Source organism: Phycodurus eques, chromosome 14 (assembly GCF_024500275.1).
Source record: "Phycodurus eques isolate BA_2022a chromosome 14, UOR_Pequ_1.1, whole genome shotgun sequence".
Taxonomy (NCBI): domain Eukaryota; kingdom Metazoa; phylum Chordata; class Actinopteri; order Syngnathiformes; family Syngnathidae; genus Phycodurus; species Phycodurus eques.
The window spans coordinates 19,546,137-19,568,261 of NC_084538.1; the positions used below are offsets into that span (position 1 = coordinate 19,546,137).

Sequence of the window (22,125 nt, forward strand, 5' to 3'; positions counted from 1 at the left end):
TTTGAAAGCATGGAACTTACAATAGATCGTTGTACATAAAAGGATGAGTTTTCCGCATCCTTTTATGTAGGGTTGTAGCACAAGCAAAACATCACAGTTACGCCACTGGCAGCACTTTTGACATCTCTGGTTTAAGGTGGGCACTGATGCGTTCTGAGCCCGGTCCCCGAGAGGTGGGAGGGATTGGGCGGAGCAAACCATTTTTGAGATAAGAGGGGCGTGTTGTATTTTTGTTGTTGTTCAAATGTTATGTTACCACCAAGGACTCTATGGTTTTACACTTTTCTTTGTGGTTTAACGACGACAGTTATTTATTTATTTATGTGTCCAATTCTAAATGGAACTGGGATTCGCTTTACTCCCAAAATGGCTTCGAAACACTGTCTTTTATATTTGATGGGCACCGTCAATATTTGTGACTTCTCCGGTACAAACAAATGTAAACGTTGACAGGCATCGCTTATTTTCATGTGTGTTTTGCGCCCGCAGCTGTGCGGAAGAACCCGTGACGTCCCACTGACGTCACGCGAGAACGCACAGGAGTGGAGTGGTTGAACAACGTTAGCGACCGTTATACGCGGTGACATTGGGCAATCGAGGCGCTAAGGGCCACATTGGGGTTGCACGCACCCACCAAGGTAAGCTAGCTGTCAACTGGCGGGCACCCGCCTTGACGCCCCCTTCCCCCTCCCCCAGTACTGTATCGTCAAATTAGCTTAGCTTTAGCAGCATGTTCCAAGCTACCACCGCGTCACTCCAATTCCCACATCGTACACCACCGGTGGCTCAATTGGACCCATACGGGCGAGTGAGTCGGCAAGCGGGCATGAAAACGATAGCCGCGTTCCACGCTGCGAGGGTTAGCGGTTGTTTTGGTTCAAGGGGTCACGAGCGAAGGAATGCGGAAGTGGTGCGGCTCGCGAGCGGCACAGCTGACTTGTTGACGAGGCGGCGTCACATCAGCTCGCCTGCGATGACTCAGTGACACGGGATGCGATCACACGCCGCACGCTCTGTCACTGTGCTGGCGTGCGCGCGACAACATCGACAAGTTCATGGTTTAGTCGATGACATGAGCTGCCACGTTTATGTTTCATGCCCAGCAATGTTCGGCCATGTGTCCACACAAGACAATCCATCATCTCACGGATCGCCCCCCAACCCACCCAACGTCTTTGTTTGTGTCCTCTCATAGTTCTGCGACAGAAGGACTACAAAAGGAAACGAAAGATGTAGATTGGTTTCAAAAGCTCCCTGGAACACTCTACAGGTGAGCAGAAAACAATCGTCTTTACAGTCTGCTTCTATGAATGATGAAGTCAAAAAGAAGCAATAAATACAGACGCGACTCACAAAAAGATATTGGCCTTTCGGGGGGGAATTTCAGGATCCACGAACCCAAATGTTTTGCGCAACTTGCTGTCCCCTAACTAAGAGATGAACTTAGAGTCTTCTTCATCGCGCTGTTTGCATTTTGACATCACGAGACCAAGATGAAGCCGAACAATCGATCAACCGTTACCAGGCCGTTTTGAGGTTTCAAACGGGATGTTGTTATCAGAGGGACGAGACCGCTGGGTTTCGGGCATCATGGAGTGTCATCTCAACAAAGACGCAGCGACTGGAAGAGGCACAGAAAGGCATTGAAGTGTACTTCCTTGTGAGTTTTGCTGTGCAGGTCCTTGTTAGATAACAGAACAGTAAGTTGTGCAAAAAGTACGAAAACGCAAAAGAGTTGGACGCGTGCATTCAAAAGCTGAGGTCAAATTAAGTTCACCTGTAAAGGTTAGGGTGCATTTTAAGTTCATTTCACCCGAAAGCCCAATTTCCCTAACTTTTTGCGAGTGGGTACGATTGTGTTTCGCAGTGTTTGATCGACACCGTACATAATGATGATTTTTGTCTTTTAGGCTATGAATTCCCCTGAGTATGGGGAAGCTTCAGATGAAAAAATGCTTGTAAAAGGTAAGCTGCAATCTGGAATCAATCGTGTGACTGTGGAATGCTATTATTTATTCATATGAGAATTGAATCAAAATAAATATAGAATACTTTATGACATGAATTTCTGATCTGAGCTACTCTCATAACGATCAGGGGCTGGGAAAACGGGAATTTACTTTTACATTTCATGTACAGTTGTGCTCACCATTATTGGCACCCCATCATTTTTTTGCGTAACCTGTATAATATCTTAAGAAATAAATGGTAATGTCCCAAATATATATCATCAGGATCTTTTAATTTGGTGGTCCAAAGTAATTTAACAAAGAAAATTGTTTGGGGTTTTTTCAACTTAGATATTGTAATTTCAAAGAAAACCACAAAAATCAGCATGCGGACCAATATTGGCAAAGAGATTGTAATTTTAAAAAAAAAACAGGATTTGCAGCAATATTGGCACACCCCCCCCTCCGTAATATTTGGTTGCACGCCCTTTGACAGCAATGACAGCCTCCAAACATTTCTTGTCTAAGCTTTTTGCACTTCTCAGATGGTATTTTCTCCCACTCCTCCTTCGCAAGTTGTACAAGCTTTTGAACATTTGCAGGATTCTTTTCCACAGTGGCAGATTTCAGCTCCCCTCAAAGATTTTCAATTGGATTGAGATCAGGATTTATTGCTGGCCATTTTAAAACTTTTTTTTTTTTTTTTTTTCCTCCCTTCTCAACCATTCCTGTGTGCCTTGGGTCTTTGCTTTGCTGGGGGACCCATTATCCTTTGCCTCAAACCAAGTTTTCTTACACCGGGCAAGACATTTCGCCCTAAAATCTCTTGATAATTTTCTGATTTCATGATACAGTCAAGGACCCCAGTACCAGATGTAACAAAGCAACCCCACAGCATTATGGATCCTCCACCATGCTTGAGTGTTGGCAGGGTGTTCTTTTCCTTGAACGCTTCATTGTGCCGTCTGTAAACATACTCTGTGTGTGCATTTGAGAAAGAGCTCTATTTTAGTTTCATCTGTCCATAATATACTGTTTATCGTTTACTCTTTTGTATCAAACACTAGTTCTCTATAGAAACATGTTGTTTCATTTTCTTAGGAGATGCTCCACATTTAGTGCTTACACTTCATGGGTGCCAATAATGGTTTAGCACGACTCGTTTGTTCAAATTTGATATAATTCATACATTTTACTTCTTCAAATGGGGTACTTTTAGCAGGTGAGAGGCCAATTAATCGGTGAGCACACATTCTAATAGAAAAACTGAAAATTGTAGCTTGAATAGAAAACCGTATGTGGACCACAGACATCTGTATTTGGGCAATGTTTTGCTCAACTGCAGTGTACCAAGTGGCCTTTATTTCTACAAACGCAGTTTTATAAAAGTTTACTGATGAATTATTTTGTCACAACTAAATTATGGTACCTAATAAAAAATATATATTAAGATACAAGTAGTATAGTTATAAAATATATATTAAACAACGGCATATTGTATTAAGGGCTCCATTTGTTACCTAGCTCACCTAATTCTTTTGAGGTCAGTGTTGAAATGTTGAGCGATTTTTGCTCAGGAATGATCTGCTGCATACAGCAGCTTTGCAGATGCCATGTCTGCTCTACAGTGTGCGTGTTGTGGTAAAGATGTCTACCACCACACATGGTGGTAACAAATGTCTTATAAAGTATAAATACCTCGTGGCACCACCTGCTATTTTGCCCGAGGGGAATAAAACGGGAGCTATTTGAGGTGGGGTATTGTGGTCAGTGATTAATTGGGGCACAGGGTCTCTCAGAGTTGGAGGGCAATATTTGAGAAAAGCCATTCTTTCCGTGTGTTCATAAGAATTCAGTTTTGTTCATGTGGCTGAAGAAAGGAGACATGATCATTTGCTTTTATTGGCAGAACACAAGCATGGGAAAAAAGACAAGACTGAGGACTTTGCTTGTTGTGAGGCACCTGGTGAGCATGGAGGAGGATCTCCTGGGACCCACGAGGCTGGTAAACGAACTTCTTCAGAAATGGAACCAGACTTCAAGCAGCTGTCAAGCGGCAAGAGAGTCAAAGTTGCACGAGAGGTGAGTTTTTTTTTTTTTTCCCCACAGAATATTTATATATAGACTATATAGCCGACTTCTAAGTTCTAACATAGAACACCCAATTAAAAATGCTAGGGATGTCCCGATCCAACGTAGCTGATGAAATCCCTAAATTCCTTGCAATTGTACGTTGAGGAACATTGCCCTTAAACTGTTCGACTATTTCCTCGCGCACTTGTTCACAAAGAGGTGAACCTCGCCGCATCTTTGCTTGTGAACGACTGAGCAATTCAGGGAAGCTCCTTTTCTACCCAATCATGGCACCCGCCTGTTCCCAATGAGCCTGTTCACCTGTGGGATGTTCCAAACAGGTGTTTGATGAGCATCCCTCAACTTTTTCAGTCTTTGTTGCCACCTGTCCCAGCTTTTTTGGAACGTGTTGCAGCCATAAAATTCCAAGTTCATGATTATTTGCTCAAAACGATCATGTCCATCAGTTTGAACATAAAGTATCTCATCTTTGTAGCGTATTCAATTCAATATAGGTTGAACGTGATTTGCAAATCACTGTATTCTGTTTTTATTTATGTTTAACACAACGTCCAAACTTCATTGGAATTGGGGTCGTAATAGTGAGTCTTGAGGTGCGTGCTGTCTTTATGTGCCTTGTTCGATCGCTGCTGTGCACGTCTTGACCTCTGAGGCGTAGTGTGGTGCACGCAATGAGATGCACGCTTGCTGTAGCAATGAAAATAGAAGTCACGATCGAATCTTCTTTTCCTTTCATCTTGTCCCGTTAGGCGTCGCCACCACGTGTCATATTGTTATTATTATGTTCTTTTCACAGAGTTTGAAGAATATATGCCAGAGATTATTGTTACATTCATTATTTTGGGAGATATAAGTGCCGCTAATTTTCATTAGCTCGTCAGTAGTGTTGTTCGTTCAATGTGTGAGCTTTGAGCTCGCAATTTTTGTGAACGAGGAAATTAAGTCTGATGAATTTGAACATTCAATAAGTGTAATTCATTGGTTGTGCGTGTTTAGTTTCACAGTTAACTTCAACTGCAGTGTCAGTAAATGACTTCAAGCAAGCAACATTCCCTCTTCCGCCTTGCTACTATGGTAGCACCTTTGTAACCTGTTGTTTCGATCACGTGGGCTCTGCATGCCGTCCGGGCCCTGCTGGACTTGAGTCACATGACTTGGACTCGAGTCATGAATTTGATGGCTTTAGACCCGACAAGACAATTTGTCAAAGACTTGCAACTCAACTTGCACTTGAACAGCAATGAGTCGTGACGTCACTTGGACTTGAACTCATTGACTTGGAAAAGATTTGTTACTTTGACCAAAGTGCTGAGAAAACAATTCATTACTTCCATTTCTACGCTATACTTAAAGCACACTACTTAAAGTCATGATTTCATTTTTAAAAAAGACAGTACAACATAATTTAGCAATAAATGTGACAGTTAAATAAGGTATACATTCCAAGAACCACTGTTAACATACAGAGAAACTATGACAATTAATATAACAATTATGTACATTAAGTACGTTAATGCAAAAAAAAAAAAAAAAAAAATCCACATTGCATTGCAAACAGTGGAGTTTTTAAGCTTCCGCTGTGGTTTCTTAGTATTATAATTGAAGTTGATTGCGAATCAGAGTCGATCAGTCGCACAGAACAAAGTTTCTAGAGGGGAGAGAGAAACAGTGACAAAAGACAAAGCAATAATTGTAAACAGGATCAGAGAAGTAAATCATTACATTATCTACAACAATGAAACATTAAATATGAGTGTTGCCTGGGGCTTTAGTGCATCATACACCCTGTGAGGGAAGGACAGGACAAGATCGAACAGGACAAGGACAGGAGAAGAAGCATGCAGGACAAGGGTCGTGAACCCGGCTGTACAACTGAAGTGTGGTGGGATGAACTATGTAAATTATAAAAGTCTGCAGGACGAGAGTATAAAGGCAAACTACGCGAGGGACAGCCGCCGTGAGGTCAGCGCAGTCGCCATCCGCGCGGGTATAAAGAAGCCTTGTCGGGCACCCGTGTATCAGTGCCCCCCCACCCCCACCCACGCGCACACACACACACACACACACACACAAGTGAAGGGAAAGTACACTGCTTTACAAAATTTTTTGCTTCGAACTATAGTGAAAGTTGCTCATAATCTCTTCCAGGACGCTGCTCACTTAGATTTTTTTTTTCTGATTTCAAATCAATTTGATTTCCCGTAGGAAATAAATTGAATACATCCGCTCCAGTATCCAACCGACACCATCTTTAAAACATTATTTATTTACCATACAGGCAAAGTCGCTTCGCATGAGAACACTTGGCTCACTTTGCAGTGTACAGGGAGTTTTATTATTGTACTGTGCAGCCTGGAAAGAGGTGTGTGTGTGTACCGCATGACCGACCGTGTGACTCTTTTGCGTAAAGGGCCAAGCCAACTTATTGCTGTCTTCCACAACTGCGGGAACCTGCACGACTGAAGGTCCTTTGACGGTGGTTATGTGCACCGAGTTCACCGGCAGCCTGAGGGCAGCAGAACAACGTTTGATTAAAAACGCTTGCTCTCATGCCACCATGAGAGCAAGCATAACATTACCTCTAAAGTTACTTTTTTGGACCTACAGGCTGCCAGGTCTGAAATATTGTAGTGATTTTGTATGTATTTTGTCGTTTACTGTATCTAGATGAGGCAGCAGTTGGCAGATGAGAGCAGCAGACATGAGCCTCTGTGTCTCAGCACAAGCGGAGAGACAAGGGAAAACCTCCATGGCAAATCCAGAATTTCTTACAGAAAGCCTCTCTTCAGTATCTCCCACAGAATCTTAGAGAAGAAGAACACTCCGAATCTAGAGCAGCAAGCAGGTCAATGTCCTGGAAATCCGCTGAACTACAGCAGCCTCTTCTCCTCCTCTCTCCTAAGTTCCCAGGAAAATGGCTTTTCTGAGGCTTTTCCAAGCGTGGACAATTCAGGCCAAGCGTGGTCAGAAGACTCAAACATTTACCCTTTAATTGAAAAAATGTTTTTCATTCTCAATAGCCTCAGTTCCAGCATGACTCAACTGCACAGCAAAGTGGACCTGTTAAGTATGGAAGTCATGCGAATTAAGAAGCAGATCAAACCAGCGGAGATGGTGGCAGAATTCCAGCCTCCTCCTGAGTATCTGCTCACAAGTGAGGAGTTGAACCCTCTCATGGAGCAGACATCCAGTGCTGGAGAGCTGGGGTGTCGTTTACTCGTGCATCTCTTCCCTGAGCTGTTCAAAGCCAAGGACTGCTCCCATGAATGCATGGCAAGCAAAAGATCCCTGGAGTCTTTACATTTGCAGCTGATCCGCAACTACATAGAGGGAAGCTATCCCTCAGTCAAGAACAACAGTGTTTGGAAGGGAGAGTGCCTCCCTCAGATTAATGACTTCTTTAATCGCTTCTGGGCCCAGAGAGACATGGAGAGCGCTCGACTGCTCAAGAAGCAGACAATGGTGGGAGACGGAATAAAAGCAGAGCGTTCTCCAACCTATCATTTCATAAATGAGCAGGGTCAGGAGGAGCACCTCTCTCAAGACAACCAGCAGGGCAGCTTGGTTGGAATGTTCAACAATCAAGCCACAGAGGAGCTGGACGAGCTCTCCTCCCCGGAAGACTTTGTCATTTTCCTCATGCATCGACTATTCCCTGAGCTTTTTGAAGAAGGTAATAAAGTGCCAGAGGGCTCAAACTGTTTAAACAGTGTGGGTCAGCTGATTCTAGACTCGGACAGGATGGAAATCATCAAAAAGTACATGGAAACAAATTTTCCAAACGTGCCTGAGGAGAGCTGGCTTCAGGTGTGCATTCAGCATCTGGAGGATGCACTTGATAGTCCTCACAGCAATGGCAATGGAAGTGAACCTGAAAACATAAATGATGAAAGCTTTGACCCGGTGAGCATGTTCGAGGACGTTTCTGTCCTGAGGATTCCAGAGATGTGTGACAATGAAAGGCCCTCGCGCAAGTCCAAAAAGTCACTGCTATCCCCTATAGATTTTGACAATCTAGAGATGCCCATACCAGACGTTACTGTTCCCCATGAGTTTCTCTTGTCCAAGGAGCAGTTGAAGTATAACTATGAATGTAGTTTGTCCATTGGGAACTTTGCATCCCGGCTGCTGGTGCTCATGTTCCCTGAGCTCTTCACCCATGAGAACACCCGGAAGCTGTACAACTGCAGCGGTTCGCTCGGGAAAAAGCAGCTGGATCCCTTACGTGTGAACCTGATCCGCCATTATGTGCAGTTAGTCTACCCACGGGCCAGGAATGACCGAGTGTGGATGCTGGAGTTTGTGGGCAAACTTGATGAGAGGTGCCGGAGACGCGACACGGAGCAGCGGAGATCCTACTTGCAGCATCGCAAAGTGTATGGTCACGATGCAGAGCCAGACTTTTTCCTGAACCAGATCCACCCGGACGGCCTGAAGGAGGAGCCGGAAATTCCCACGTTACCTCCTGAGAAAAGCAGTAAAGACTTTTGCAAAATTCCTCTGGATGAACTGATCGTTTCCAAACCTGACTTCCCAGTTCCGCCAGCTTACCTGCTCTCAGACATGGAGGTTCGTGAAATAGTCCAGCAGAGTCTCTCAGTTGGCAACTTTGCTGCCCGACTGTTGGTGCGCCTCTTCCCGGAGCTCTTCACGCAGGAGAACCTGCGGTTGCAGTACAACCATTCAGGGGCCTGCAACAAGAAGCAGCTGGACCCTGCACGCCTCAGACTGATCCGTCACTACGTGGAAACGGTGTACCCTGTGGAGAAAATGGAGGAAGTGTGGCACTACGAGTGCGTGCCAAGCATCGATGAACGCTGTAGGCGCCCCAATCGGAAGAAGTGTGACATTCTGAAGAAGGCCAAGAGGTCAAATTCTGTGTTGTAGTGGCAGCCCTCCCTTGATACACACACACACACGCGTCATTTTTGCACAGCATATAAGCTTAACTTTACAAACCTGTCCTTTTTAGGATGAAGCCAACAACCCATCACGTTTCTTCTACACAACTCCTAGTCCCACTTAACCTTTAGGCAACGGCTCTAGATGTATGATTTATACTAGTCTTGTTGGATAGACACTTTCAAAAGCCTCCATTTTAAAAAGCCAAAACTGTCCTAGCTTATCTAACATTGTTGGAGCCCTCGAAAATAATAAGGGTAGTTCAGAGCATACTTTTCTATATGAGCAGAAATAGTTTTACCTGTTTTAATAACATGCTTATATTAAGCCTTGTTATAGCGGTTTATATTATAGAAAATTTAACTTGACAGTGGTTGAGCACTTATTTCTAATAAAATCACATGACATTTTGGGTGTTTTACACTTCAATTGCTGCACACTCCTGTTCAGGCATTTAGGCATTCCTGTTCCATGGTACACTAAGTCAATATTGCCAGCAAAAAAGTTGATACACTCGTTATAAGCCTAGCCATCAAACAATGCAGAGTTCATCAAAGTGCACATTTATTGGTTCGCAGGAAAATGCAGAGTCATGATTTTGTTTTTTTCTTCATGTGTAGAAACCAGAATAGTTCATCATCTCAGTTGCCTCTGTACCCGTTTTGTCCTTGTAGTGCCTTAACTGGCCAACGGTATTGCAGTCAGAACGGTCATATTTGACTTCAAGGCTTAAAGGCCTCATCCTTGGGAAGCGCTATTAACTTCCAGCGCCTTATAGAAACTTTGTACTTTTCTGCATTACTGGATTCACCCAAAACCTTTTTCAGGACAACTCTCATGAAAGTAACAGTGTTGGTATCTTGGTTCTCTGACATCACCAGGTCCAAAGTGTCCCCAACTCTCACCTAAATATAGTACGAGATTGTCAGAACAAGCAACAACAGTGGTAGGTACACGCCATTGCTGGTAAACACTCACCGTTTTACTTTTCTTGATAAGCTTTTGTCCATTTAGTCGGAGCTTGTTGCTGTAGAAGCTATCTTCAATTTTACTGTTGGAATGAAAAAAAAAAAAAAGATTTTATGGATGGAACAGTTGCTTGCTGTAGATTTTTGTTTTTTTCTTTTTAAAAATGTTATTGCAACGAAAATCAGCATGCCTCAGTGAAGTCTTAACAACCATCATACACTAGACTGAGTTTGCATGTTGTCTCCGTGCTTTAGGGCTTTTCTTGGCGTATTTGTTTCCTCTCAGATTCTAAAAACCTGCATGTTAGGTTAATTGAAGACTAACTTGCCCTTGGGTGTGAACGTGAGTGTTAATGGTTTGTGTATTATCTGCGGTGCCTCTTGCCCAAAGTCAGCTGGGATAGGCTCCAGGACAGCTGCAACCCGAATGAGGATAAACGGGTAGTAGCAGAGCGCATATAGACAAACAACCCTTCCCGCCTACAGACAATTTAGTCTTAAATTAACCTAACATGCATGTTTTGGGAATGTGGGCATAAACCGGAGTACTTTTAGGAAACCCACGCAAGCACAAGACGACGTGCAATTTCCACACGCAGGCCGGAGCTGAGATTTGAACCCAGAACCTCAACTTAGGCAGATGTGTTAACCACTATGTACTAAAGTACTTTATATAAATAACAACTATTAGAAACATCACAGTATTAGTAGCATATTGGATACTGGTTTAGTCATAATGTGTGAGACTTACTTGCGCGCCATGTCCAAGCCAGCTCTTAAAATGACATCATAACGAAAGGACTGCACATATTTCTCAATGTCTTTATAGTCTTTTGGAACATTTGGGTCCTCATCCACCTCATCCTCAGAATCGCTGCTCTCAGGGTCTTTTTCTTCCTCTTCCTCTTCATCCGTTGGCTTAGCAGCACCTTTCTTCCTGTTGCTTTTGAACCTCAGCTGATGGACCGACAGACTCCTGATGGCATCCCTGCTGCAGAGAGCCGGCCGGTGGCCACCCAGTGTGGGGTAGGCGGAGCAGCCCCACAGCTGGCGTGTATGGATGGTCCTGGGACACCATTCAGTCTGTGCCGGTCCATAACCAGCAGCCAGTAGATGGCGCGGGTTCAGCCTTCCTAGCTGCCTCATGGCAAGAGCTTGGACCACCAAACTGTGCATGTTGGAGCGCCAGCCAGTCACTAAAAAAAACAAAAAAAAAAGTTGTTGTCACTAAAATACAAGGTTATAGTTGACGAAAACGAAAGAAACAACTGAGTTGGAATATTTGAAAATATATACATTCATTTAAATTTAAATTAAAAAAAAAAAATCTGCAGTCCTTTACTCTGAAGTCTCGCGAGATTACCGCAACCTGTTCGTTACTGCTTCGAAAACATCTTCGGTTGTCGCTCGCTGAAATATGAATGGAGGGTGAGGATTTTGAACTACAACTGGAAAGCGTCTTGTGCCTTCATTGTCTTCAAGTCCGTCGAAATATGCAAACAATTGAAAATCAAACAACAGGGCGTGTCAGTGCACTGTTTATTTGCGCGTACGTTTTGGAGTTTTGGTTTTGTTGTTGTTGTTGTTGCGTGAGACGAGATCGGCTTCCTCTTTAAACGAGCCCGACACTCGGCAGGTCGAGACCGAGGTGAGACTAACTGGAAAGCCGTGGCACATAGCAAGTTTTCGCATGCACCACGATGAATAATAATCATATAAGATGCTCAATCCTAGTGTCACGTTGTTACTCCATTGCAGGGAAATCAAACACATATGTTGTAGTCACTCACCTAGAAAATAACCTCGCATAGCTTGTTTTGCTAATTCGTCGTTTCCCATTTATTGTTGTTGTCGCGTCACTTGTCATCTCGCCGTGCTGCCACCTATCGTTTGGGAGGACATCTTACAGTTAGTACACTGTAAGACGTGTTTACAACATCACAGCAAAATTGTACTTTAAAATGTTCACCGCAGGTATACATGAATGAATTTGAAAGTCTTAACTATTCCATTGTGCAAAGGGACTGACGTGTGTGTGGGGGGTGACACACACAAAAGACATGGGCTTGTACTGACGTTTATTGCAGATATTTTCCAGCATAGGATGGTTGATTACATATTTGTAAACATAATCACCTTTTTATACAGTCATTGGAATATTAGGACAACAATAATACAACTTTGTACAATAAGTAACAAATTAGATTTGTTATGTGTTATGCCTTTTAGTGTGTCATCTTAATAGTACCTCATTATTTATTGTATTATTTATTATTTTTTGTTATAAATTTCCATCAACATTTAGCATCACAATTTATAGTCTTGTAATTTCAAGTGCATAATACTGGTTTGACTACATTGTTGTGAACTCGATATTTGCTAGACTATGTTCACCTGTTACATAATTTAAAAAAAAAAATCAATATTATAAAATGTCTATGGTGTACCAAGTGTGTAAACATAAGTGCACTAACATCTTTGCATTACTGTAATTGTATGTAAACTGTAGTTGAAAGAGGTGGGGAAAGCTCTTCCGGAGATGTTGTGACGTTTGCATGAACCGTTCCTTACTAAGCTACATAGTTGGTACGGGACGACATAATGTACGCTGGTGGCTCACATTCAGTTATGCTTCTTCAACGCGCTGCGTTGGGACATAATTATGCAATTGTGGGCATGGAAAAATAACAGTCAAACTGAAAGAGATTTTCAGAATCATATTGAGCAAACAGAATTTTGACTTCGGTGTACTAGAGTGTGTCCTGCGATTGGCTGGCGATCAGTCCAGGATGTCGTCGGCCTCTTGCTCTAAGTTAGCTGGGATAGGCTACAGCTCACCCGCAAACCTCATGAGGACGAGCGCTGCTGGCAAAAAAAAAAAAAAAAACATTCTGAGCAATGTCAAAGTCTGAAAAGATGTTTTAAAAAAAATAATTTGTGTGATCTGCTTCATTGTGTGGTGTACAACAAAATATGCAGCAGAGGGTAGATAAAATGTCTCCTCCTGTGATTAGAATAAGTAGGCAGCACGGTGGCATGACGTCACAGTGAGGATGGTTTGAATCTCTCAGAGTGGAGTTTGCATGCTCTTCCCATTGGTTTTCTCTGGGTACTCCGGCTTCCTCCCCCGTGCCCAAAAACAGTTTTCAGTCAGGTGAAGCCTTTAAATTGTCCTTGTGCGGATGACATTGTGAATGGTTGTTTGTCTATATGTGCCCTATGATTGGCTGGCGACCAGTCTCGGGTGTACCCCGCCTCTCGCCCGAAATCAGCTGGCACCCGTGACGCTAAATGAGGAAAAGCGATATGGAAACTGAATGGCTTGACAGATCATGACAAGTAACATGACTAAATAAATGAACTGAAAATAACAGCAAGCGGCGTGTATTGTGTGGCACAGATTCGGGTTTCATTCCGCTGCCTTTGATATGCATCAGTGCAACTAATATATGGAATTGATATTTTCCATTTTACCTTCCACTTGAGATGATCCTACTTAGGTTTTTGCAGTTATTGCTGTCCTTAGAAATAGGTCGTCTATGGAATATGGAACTCATCAAAGTTGCCAAGGGACTTGTCACTCATGATGCATTTGTTACACATATTTCAATGACCACTTTTAGATGTGTGCATTTTTTCGAGTCCAGCTCTTGTGAGGTAACTGCAGCGCCACTTTTATATGTCAAGATCTTAAAAGCTATGGCAACGATGTGCAGTGTTAACAGTCTTTGTCCGCGCAGAGGTTTCACATATCATTAATCACACTTATTGCTTTGGTGATTCACACATTCAGGATTTCGGCATTTGTTTGTGTATCTCACATGCAGCCAAGTGTTTGTATGCTACAGATATTCTTTTTTTTTTTTTTTTTTTAAGCACGGTCACAGTGAAGTCTCCACACAAGAGTTGTTTCTGTGGAAGGACCTGCGGTTGTGGCAGTTTTCGCTGGAGTGGACAATGAGCACCGGGTAGCACAGCGCGTCGTCGTAGTCTGGGGGTTCTTCGTCGTCTGTGTTGAGGCGTTCTGACAGGCACCGGGTGTTTTCGCTGGGACTCTCCTGGTCGTCCAAACTTCCGCTCCTCCAAAAGCAGCTCCTTTGTGATCCGTAGCGTCGAGCCAGGGAGAATCGACTGCCGCTGAAGGGGATTCTGGAGCTGGCTCCCGTACAGATGCTGAGGGCGCTTCTGGAGAACACTGAGGAGCAACTGATGGCCCTGTGGCAGCGCTCACAATTCTGACGAATGCCACTGAAGGTGGAGGGGCACTGGGCTAGGTCCATGAGGCCTGCCTCTGAGTAACTTGGAACCAACTGCTGGTTGGACCGAATGTGCCACTCCAATTCCGTACTGTCAATGGTGTTGACGCGGGGGATACGTCGCCAATATGGCCTGTCCTCACACGGTGTCACTGGAATGTAATCATGTCCGAAGAGTTTCTCGACGCGATAGTGGACATATGCGGTGCGATACTCAATGAACACTCGTAGAGGCCATGAGAAGGTGAGGAATGAGGCGAACCAGAAGACATAATGGGACAGATACCAGGGGTGGTGCTCGGGGTCAGACAGAGCCATGATATATTCCTTCAAGTCAATGTTTTTCAGGTGCATGCCCTCCCTGGCTTCCATATAGTCGTCGAGGCCTTCGTTGTCAGTGAAAAATCTTGCTCGCTGCGTGAGGTACGAATTCTCAGACTCAACGTTGGCAAAGCTAAAACACTTGGTAAAACGCATCTTTGTGAGGGCAGACTTCTCCAGGCTGAGCAGCTGTTTGGAGACATCTTTCACTCCGCAGTGACCGTAGTCAAATTCGGCTTCCGCCACATGAGTGTTGACTCGCTCGTGGTAAACTTGAGTACTGCTGTACGCGTCCCCGTTGCGGTAGCGTGTGACTTGCCGGGTGCGACGCACGTAGTGGTAACTGATGGCCTTCCACCAGATGCAAGGTTTGGCTTGCTGCATCCTCTGGATTCGCTCGTAAATGCCCTCCACGTCGACTTTGTGCTGCAGCTCGTTCTGCACGTGACAGTGCCAGCATTCCACCAGGTAGACCAAGTAAAGCATGCCCAGTAGGGCTAGAGGAATATATATGTAGCCATCAGAGCAGGGACTGTCGTGGTACATCATGGATTTCCCTTTGAATGCGCTGTCAAAGGTGAGGCGGGTCACCTCGGTGACGTGACACCAAACCATGGCTCCCATGCAGCCGTACATGAGAACGGACAGGAGCAGGCATTTCCAGAAACTCTCCCGACATATTGACTTCCTCAGAGATTGCTTGAGGGGTTTTTGCTGTACAGAAAGATAAGAGAATGCAATAAAGAAAAACGGTTTCACGAATAAATGATCTCCTCGCGGCATTGGATTATTTTAAGTGTTGGTTCTTTGTAATGTTAGGTAGCAGTAAAACAAAAATGACACAGCTAATTTCAATTCTTTGTGGAGGGGTGGAACATACCAAGCAACAGCCTATTCTACTTTGCGACAATTGTAATGAAATGTATTTCTTTACAATGGAATTGCTCCCCCCGGCGCCAGAATATAAATGGTAGAATCCCAGCCATCAAATGCAAGTGTAGCTGATGGAAGGTTTTCCCGATCGAAAAACGAGGGGTATGCTGATGAATTTGTTCCCGGTTAAAAATGTTCACACATAAGAAAAACACTATACACGGGGGGGGGGACATTTTCACACACACCAGGAAAACTCACAGACAACAACAACAGCTAAAAAAAAAACCAACTCTCACAGACCCCAAAACACATTCACACACCAGAGAACCAAAAATTCACAGACACCAGAAGACCTCGCATTCATAGCAAGCAACCAGTCTCTCTCACACACACACAAATAAACCTCTCACCCTCAACAACAACAACAAACGCTCATACACAACACATAAACGGACGTGTAGGTTTTGGCTGTGTGTTAGACGTTTGGGTGATTTTTTAAAAGGTTGCATGAGAGGTACATGTAGTTTTTGTTTCCACTTTTTCACGGTGAATGAAGTATTATCCTCATTAAAAAGAAAATGTAAAAAATCACATCATTGTACTTTTAGGCATGTGGTGGCTGCTTGGGACTTTTAATATATTTAAAGGAACATACATGCAACATTTTTAGCTGTTGCAATGGATTCCCGTAATTAGTTGTATGGGTTATATTATTGTAAAATAAATACTGCCAGATCTCTAATCTTGACAGTGTATGCCTACTTTTATATAGAGTATAGGCTACTGCCTACTGTATGGAGATAATTGCTCAGCTAATGAAAACAATTCCCAATATGTCAAGTCTCCCGAACAATGGAAAACAAGCTCGATGCTGTGTTGTTGTTCGTTTTTTCATGTACTTTTTTTTATTGTATTTTTTTTTTCTCCCCATGTTCAAAAAGAGCGTTCAACCCAAACCAATGCCGGCTCATTTGTCATCAAGGCACCATATACATATACCGTAACTGCACATTCACATCGCATGCTGTAAACCTATGCACATGGACTGCATGGTTTACATTCCCTAAAGCACAGCAAGATGATTGTGTGAAGAAGATACCTCCTCTCTGGTGTCCTCCTCAAACACGGCGGTGGTGGTCGTGCTGCTTTCGCTGGCAGTCGCAGCCGACGCCGGAGGAGACATGATGCCGATCGGCGGTTGATGAATAGTGACGGGGCGTGGAGTGCCTCGCTAACGACAGCAGCTAGAGCTCGAGGTAACCGAATAAAAGCTCGAGACGCATCTCGGAGCCAACTCTGCAGTCGCTCGAAGATGGACGAGCGTATAAGGGAAAGCCCGCATCCCACCTCCCTCTTCCCCTCTTTGCGGTGTGCCGCAGTAACACGATCGCAAATTGGCGAGCAGAATATTTGGCGGCTCGGGTCGAAATGCCAAACAGAGCTCGCGCTGCACTTTCGGACCGCCGATTGGTTTCAGCAGACGGCGTTGGCGAGGGTTGCTCTCCATGGTGCTGAAGTGTCGCCATGCAGGTACGCGCTGAGGAGAAGACGCCGTTGCAGAAATGCCTTCAAGGGAAAGCACAACAACAACAAAACACACCGACATTACACTTGTAGTGCTTTGACCTTAATTGGTTGGGCAAATGCACCCAGAGGGTTTTTTGTTTTATAGGCTACTTAACCAAACGCGAACAAGTCACGACAATACATCCCATTTAAATACGACACGTTTTTATTCCCTGAAATCTGCTTTGTAAATGTGTTCAACAGTAGAAAACTCCACACCATTTTTTCATATGAAACCAGGCCGCCACGTCACCCTGAGCAAAATTGGATTTTGGGGTCCTCTGTTGCAGCCAATCACATTGATTATTACTCATTCATACACCCACAAACCAATTGCAGTAGTAATTCACTGCTGACACATCTTTACACATGTATGGTTGTTAATTTTTCAACTGTTCTTAAAAAAAACACACATTCCCTGACAATGACTTGGACAAGTGGTGTAGTGCAAACTTAAGGCCCACTGCAACATTTTGTGTCAATTTCCATGAGTCTGCTAAAACTTGTACACAAATTTTAAATCTTCTATACTTCAGGGGCTGTGGACGTCCTCGTGGACCCTAAACTAATTAACATCTACCCTTGAAGTCTGAACTCGCAAGCGTCAAAGGCCTGATGTTTCCACGGGACCACTTGTCTGGGAATAGGAACGATTGCTGGGACAAGGCGTCACCCGCAGGCGTCGAGAGGAACTGCAAGGTCAAACCGGGGGGACTCTCATTTGATGTCTGTTTTGATATTTCACAAACTCTGTAGAAATGTTTCCAAATGTATGCCTCGATGTCTGTGTCAGTGTGTCAACTTTAAAAGTGCAAGTGCGAGATTTTGACAATTGGCTCTCTCGATTTGACTCCAAGCAACACGAAATGTGATTTGAACCACAAGCAGTTCATTTGCCAAAACTAAAGTATAAACAGTCAGTCCGATATGCTTGACTTCTGAGATAAGTTGAGGTTATCTTATATTAATATATGATTTTAAACCCATTTTATCAAATTTTCAGACAAGATTCAAGCTGATGGGTGTGGTCTTCTCCTTCCCTCTTCGACACGCCCCTGGGGTACTTAACCCTGACTCTGGTGTGTTTTTTCCTCTCTCTTGTGTTTTAGCTGGCTTCTTAGATTCCCAGCCACGGGGCGGCCACGGGCCACCCCGCCCCGTTCCGGCACACGGCTCAGAAAGCGCGAGCCTTGGGGATGGAGACTCGGCTTGCCAGCCTATCCGTGGGCCACCGCTAGGCGATCAGAGCAGCTGCTCCTAAGGTACCAGGTATGCTTTCAGCCAAGCGTGATCGCTCTGAAATTGCCAGCGAGCCACAAAAAAAGGCAGGAAAAGACACGGCCATTTTCCCACTATGAGGTGTGGCTGGGGCATCTGATTCGGATGCCTCCCGGGCGCCTCCCAGCCGAGGTGTTCCGGGCACGTCCCAACGGGAGGAGACCCCGGGGAAGACCCAGGACACGCTGGCGAGACTACGTCTCTCGGCTGGCCTGGGAACGCCTTGGGATCCCCTCGGAAGAGCTGGAGGAAGTGGCCGGGGGAGAGGTACTTCTGGGTGTCCCTGCTAAAGCTACTGCCCCCGCGACCCGACCTCGGATAAGCGGTAGAAAATGGAAGGATGGATGGATGGATGGATGGAGGCGTTATGACCAACCGTTTTTCATCTTCTGCCTCTTTTGTTTCTTGTTTTATTTTTCTACATCTTTTTCATCTTCAACCAAATCAGTTTCCTTGCTTCCCGAGAAGCGCCCGGAGAGAGACTACCACCCACTAGCTTGAACCTACGCTCGTGAGTAGACGCGGCAAACTATTGCCAGACTATACAATATTAGTGCCTAATAATTTCGGGGAAATTACAAGCTTCAGACAAAATCTCAACTTTTTCCTCTCTCTCCCTCCCGTCCGCACTGGACTCAGTAAACGCTCACATTTCCAACTTTAGTCCAACACACAATGTTGTATTTCCCTTTTCATATGCCTATTTTCCTTCTTTTTATCATTATTAGTGTCATTTTCTTTCTTTACTTAGACCCCCCTTTGTGTGTTTCCCTCTCGATCCCTTGTAGATGTCATTAAATATACTATAAAATTCCACTCTTGGTTGTAGTTTGTGTGTGTTCTGAGTTTAAGTAAACCTCTGTCATCTAGAGCTTAAAATTTCATAAAGTGTAGCAACCTTCAGATTACGATACTGATGAAAAGGTTTCTTGTCACTTTCCCTAAATTTTATCCACATAAAAAGTGACGTGGTGCCCCTTTTCGAGACATATTAGTTTGATTTTAACGATTAAATTTAAAATTACGCTAATTACGTAAAATTACGGTTTATTCTTTTCTTCTAAATGAATTACATTTTTATTCAACCAATATACGCTGATTGTTATGCTTGAGTAATTCTGTGACTTCTTAGGGGAGACAAATTGCCTCAAGTTTGGGTATAAAAAGTATTCATACAGTATGGGAGACAACCAACAAATAATCTGCAACACAGAAAACTTTATTTACTATTACATGTTAATATAAAGGTTGACTACAGGAGATGCGAAACACTACCAACATTATCAAATACAGTATGATTAAAAAGGCACAGTCCAGCGAGGGTACAGTGTGTGCCATGCAGACCCAAATATCGAAATCATTCAATTCTGCAGCCACATGATGCATTCAACATTCTACAAAAAAACATTTTCAAATATTCAAAGTTCAGAAGGTCACGTTAATTTAATCATTCAGCTGTTTCGTCTTAAAATGTACAATATCTAAATATCTATGTAAAGCATTCAAAATGTACTAAATTAATCCAAATTGATGAAACAAACCACAGTTTGTCTTTCTTTACTGACGGTTGTTACTTCCGCAGAATCGAATCTTTTTCCCAAGCTCGCCTTTTCTGATGAAGAAGGGGACCCTTCAAGCAAGAGAGAATACAAGTTATGGCTGCAGAACGTCATCTGAAAGTCAAGAGTAGATCCTGACATTCTTATACACTATTTTAAAGAACCCTATGGCATGGTTGGTACCATCCGTCACAATGAAGTTGTCAATTACTGCAAATGATTAAAATAATGGTATCAAATTCTACTTACGGAATACATTTTGGAGAGGTTGTTAAAAAGCACCTGACCTGCGCTCACTTTGTTCCTCACCCCTCTTATGGTTCCATTTTTGCTGCAAATATTGAGTCGCGTGTTGCTGAAGAGCATCTCTCTCTTGGCACTAGCATACAAAAGCAGGTCATCGGGTTCGCCACCGTTCTCCTCAAGAGAAGACTCGACCACCAGGCCTTTTAGGTGGCTGTTGGCCTCACTCGGGGGAGATGAGACCCTCTGCTGTCGCTCTGGACCACGGGTGTTGTCAAAGTCCTCTGGGTCACACCACCGAGTCTCATCCTTGAACACCTCAGCCAACACACGACCACTGTTGGCAGACGCTACTCGGAACCTAACTGTCCTCACAGTCTCCTGTTTCACTTCGGAGCCCTCCATTGAATACAAGAATACTTCACATTTCGCACCCCAGTCAACAACAGTGGACATATTCTGTCAGCCTAAGCCATAGCCAATTACTGCGCACTTATCAAACAAAAACATCCCGCCGTGCCAAAATGAACTGAAAAGACCCAGAGTACAAAAACTAGACACCAAATTGATAAATCATGAATGAACCTCTGCCATGGAAACAGCTAAAAGAGGCAAACTGTAAACTGATATCACCATGTTCAATAATTGACTGGCAGTTGTCAAGGGGCAGCTATCAGTGTCTTGTCTTTAAAAGACATACAAGCAGAGGTGTGATCAGCTGGCGGTGAGTAAGAATGACCTCTCAAGGAACTGCTGATGACCTTTTGTGCTAATTGCTCCCTTGTGACTTTTTTCTGACCCTGCAATGTGAAGAGTATCTCAATGGGACATTCTGGAATAGCAAATAAGGAAGTCAAAAAATATATGATAAAATACTCAATAAGGTATCAAATATATATATATATATATATATATATATATATATATATATATATATATATATATATAAATATATAAATAACAAGAGGGCAGCACAGAAGAAAAGTGGTTACAATCAAAGGGTTCTGGGTTTGAATCTCAACTCAGACCTTCCTGTGTGGAGTTTGTGTCTTCTTCGGGCACTCCGGCTTCTTAACAGAACGTGTGTGTGTATGTGTGTGTGCATGTGTGTGCACGTGTGCCCGCTGGGATCACTTCAGGCTCACCAGCGACAAGCGCTCATGCGCTACGAAAAAAAAAAAAAAATTTGAAAATGTACTGTATATTCGAGAATGAACAATGAAAAAAAAAAATAGCTAAATCACACAAATCATAAAATGAAAAACCTTTTTTTCACCCTCAAGTTTTCGGAATTGATTTGTATCAATTGTTATTTACGACGGGCTGCAAGACTAGCTGAGAGGGTATTGTTTAATGTTCATCTGTCTATGACAGTGATGCACCGTCGGTGTTGGGAACATTACTATGAAAATGCAGCTGGTTACAAATACCAGTTACACTGTTGAAAATTTAATAGTAGTGTTACTATATCAATTATTTTACCAAAGTAATATAACTAATTACATTTGATTATATTTTGATGACTTTTAACATTTTTAATGAATGCATCAACAGGATTAAAACCATAGATCAATATTTTGGAATTGACCACATATTTGTTCTTTATGTAAATAATAAACTGAAAACAAAACAAGATGAAATGTAAATACCTCATAGCAAATATGTTAGTTGCATGATATGTGTACAGAATGTGGAAAACCACCATACCATACTGTTGGAGAGCAATTTCAGCCCCCTGTATGTTCCACGTATATTAAGGACTGACAATAAACTGATACCATACCATACCATGTTGACCTAATGGCAAATGGGCACAATTTACACAATGTCGCTTCATATGACAAACCAGTTAAGTGAATGTTCCATAAAAAAGTCAACATTTCTAAAAATTAAACTGTTCCAAAGTCAACGTGTTAAAAAGTGTATCTCTAAGTCTAACCTTTAAGAAAAATCTCAGATAAACTAATACTACAAGGTCATTGTTGGAAAAATATTTTATGTTTGAGACTACAGCAGAAAGGGACATGGCAAGAGAGAGCCAATCACAAGTGTGGGCTTTAGAAGGAGGACATGATATGAAGAAAAAAATAAAATAAAAGAGCTTTTGTGGCTA

At 43.2% G+C, this 22,125-nt stretch overlaps 3 protein-coding genes across 4 annotated transcripts; 1 reads left to right on the plus strand and 2 right to left on the minus strand.

Annotated features, from left to right (window-relative positions):
- Nucleotides 1–207: 207 nt before the first annotated feature.
- Nucleotides 208–13,750, plus strand: bend3 (BEN domain containing 3). 2 transcript variants are annotated; one of them, XM_061696107.1, is made up of 5 exons: nucleotides 208–638; nucleotides 1,196–1,270; nucleotides 1,911–1,965; nucleotides 3,859–4,031; nucleotides 6,711–13,750. In XM_061696107.1, the coding sequence occupies exons 3-5, from the start codon at nucleotides 1,914–1,916 to the stop codon at nucleotides 8,928–8,930; spliced, it is 2,445 nt and encodes an 814-aa protein (XP_061552091.1). In that variant the 5' UTR covers nucleotides 208–638; nucleotides 1,196–1,270; nucleotides 1,911–1,913; the 3' UTR covers nucleotides 8,931–13,750. The 2 variants fall into 2 exon arrangements, with proteins under 2 accessions (XP_061552091.1, XP_061552092.1); XM_061696108.1 differs by lacking the exon at nucleotides 1,196–1,270.
- Nucleotides 9,493–11,842, minus strand: mtres1 (mitochondrial transcription rescue factor 1). The gene is made up of 4 exons (XM_061696109.1): nucleotides 11,704–11,842; nucleotides 10,665–11,109; nucleotides 9,924–9,996; nucleotides 9,493–9,850 (listed from the first exon to the last, which is right to left on the minus strand). Exons 1-4 carry the CDS (start codon nucleotides 11,750–11,752, stop codon nucleotides 9,668–9,670), a joined length of 750 nt encoding a protein of 249 aa, XP_061552093.1. The 5' UTR covers nucleotides 11,753–11,842; the 3' UTR covers nucleotides 9,493–9,667.
- A 44-nt stretch (nucleotides 13,751–13,794) lies between the features above and the next one.
- tmem151bb (transmembrane protein 151Bb) lies at nucleotides 13,795–16,549 on the minus strand. Its single transcript, XM_061696110.1, has 2 exons — nucleotides 16,466–16,549; nucleotides 13,795–15,204 (listed from the first exon to the last, which is right to left on the minus strand). The coding sequence occupies exons 1-2, from the start codon at nucleotides 16,547–16,549 to the stop codon at nucleotides 13,795–13,797; spliced, it is 1,494 nt and encodes a 497-aa protein (XP_061552094.1).
- Between the last annotated feature and the right edge of the window lie 5,576 nt (nucleotides 16,550–22,125).

What these genes read in the sequence shown, in the direction of transcription:
- bend3 (XM_061696107.1), top strand. Translation starts at nt 1,914, where the DNA reads ATGAATTCCCCTGAGTATGGGGAAGCTTCAGATGAAAAAATGCTTGTA. An exon ending in TGAAAAAATGCTTGTAAAAG is followed by an intron (nt 1,966 to 3,858) that starts GTAAGCTGCAAT and finishes TTTTATTGGCAG; the next exon opens with AACACAAGCATGGGAAAAAA. An exon ending in GAGTCAAAGTTGCACGAGAG is followed by an intron (nt 4,032 to 6,710) that starts GTGAGTTTTTTT and finishes TACTGTATCTAG; the next exon opens with ATGAGGCAGCAGTTGGCAGA.
- mtres1 (XM_061696109.1), bottom strand. Translation starts at nt 11,752, where the DNA reads ATGGGAAACGACGAATTAGCAAAACAAGCTATGCGAGGTTATTTTCTA. An exon ending in TATGCGAGGTTATTTTCTAG is followed by an intron (nt 11,110 to 11,703) that starts GTGAGTGACTAC and finishes TGTTTTTTTTAG; the next exon opens with TGACTGGCTGGCGCTCCAAC. An exon ending in GGCTTGGACATGGCGCGCAA is followed by an intron (nt 9,997 to 10,664) that starts GTAAGTCTCACA and finishes TCATTCCAACAG; the next exon opens with TAAAATTGAAGATAGCTTCT.
- tmem151bb (XM_061696110.1), bottom strand. Translation starts at nt 16,549, where the DNA reads ATGTCTCCTCCGGCGTCGGCTGCGACTGCCAGCGAAAGCAGCACGACC. An exon ending in AGGAGGACACCAGAGAGGAG is followed by an intron (nt 15,205 to 16,465) that starts GTATCTTCTTCA and finishes CTTTCTGTACAG; the next exon opens with CAAAAACCCCTCAAGCAATC.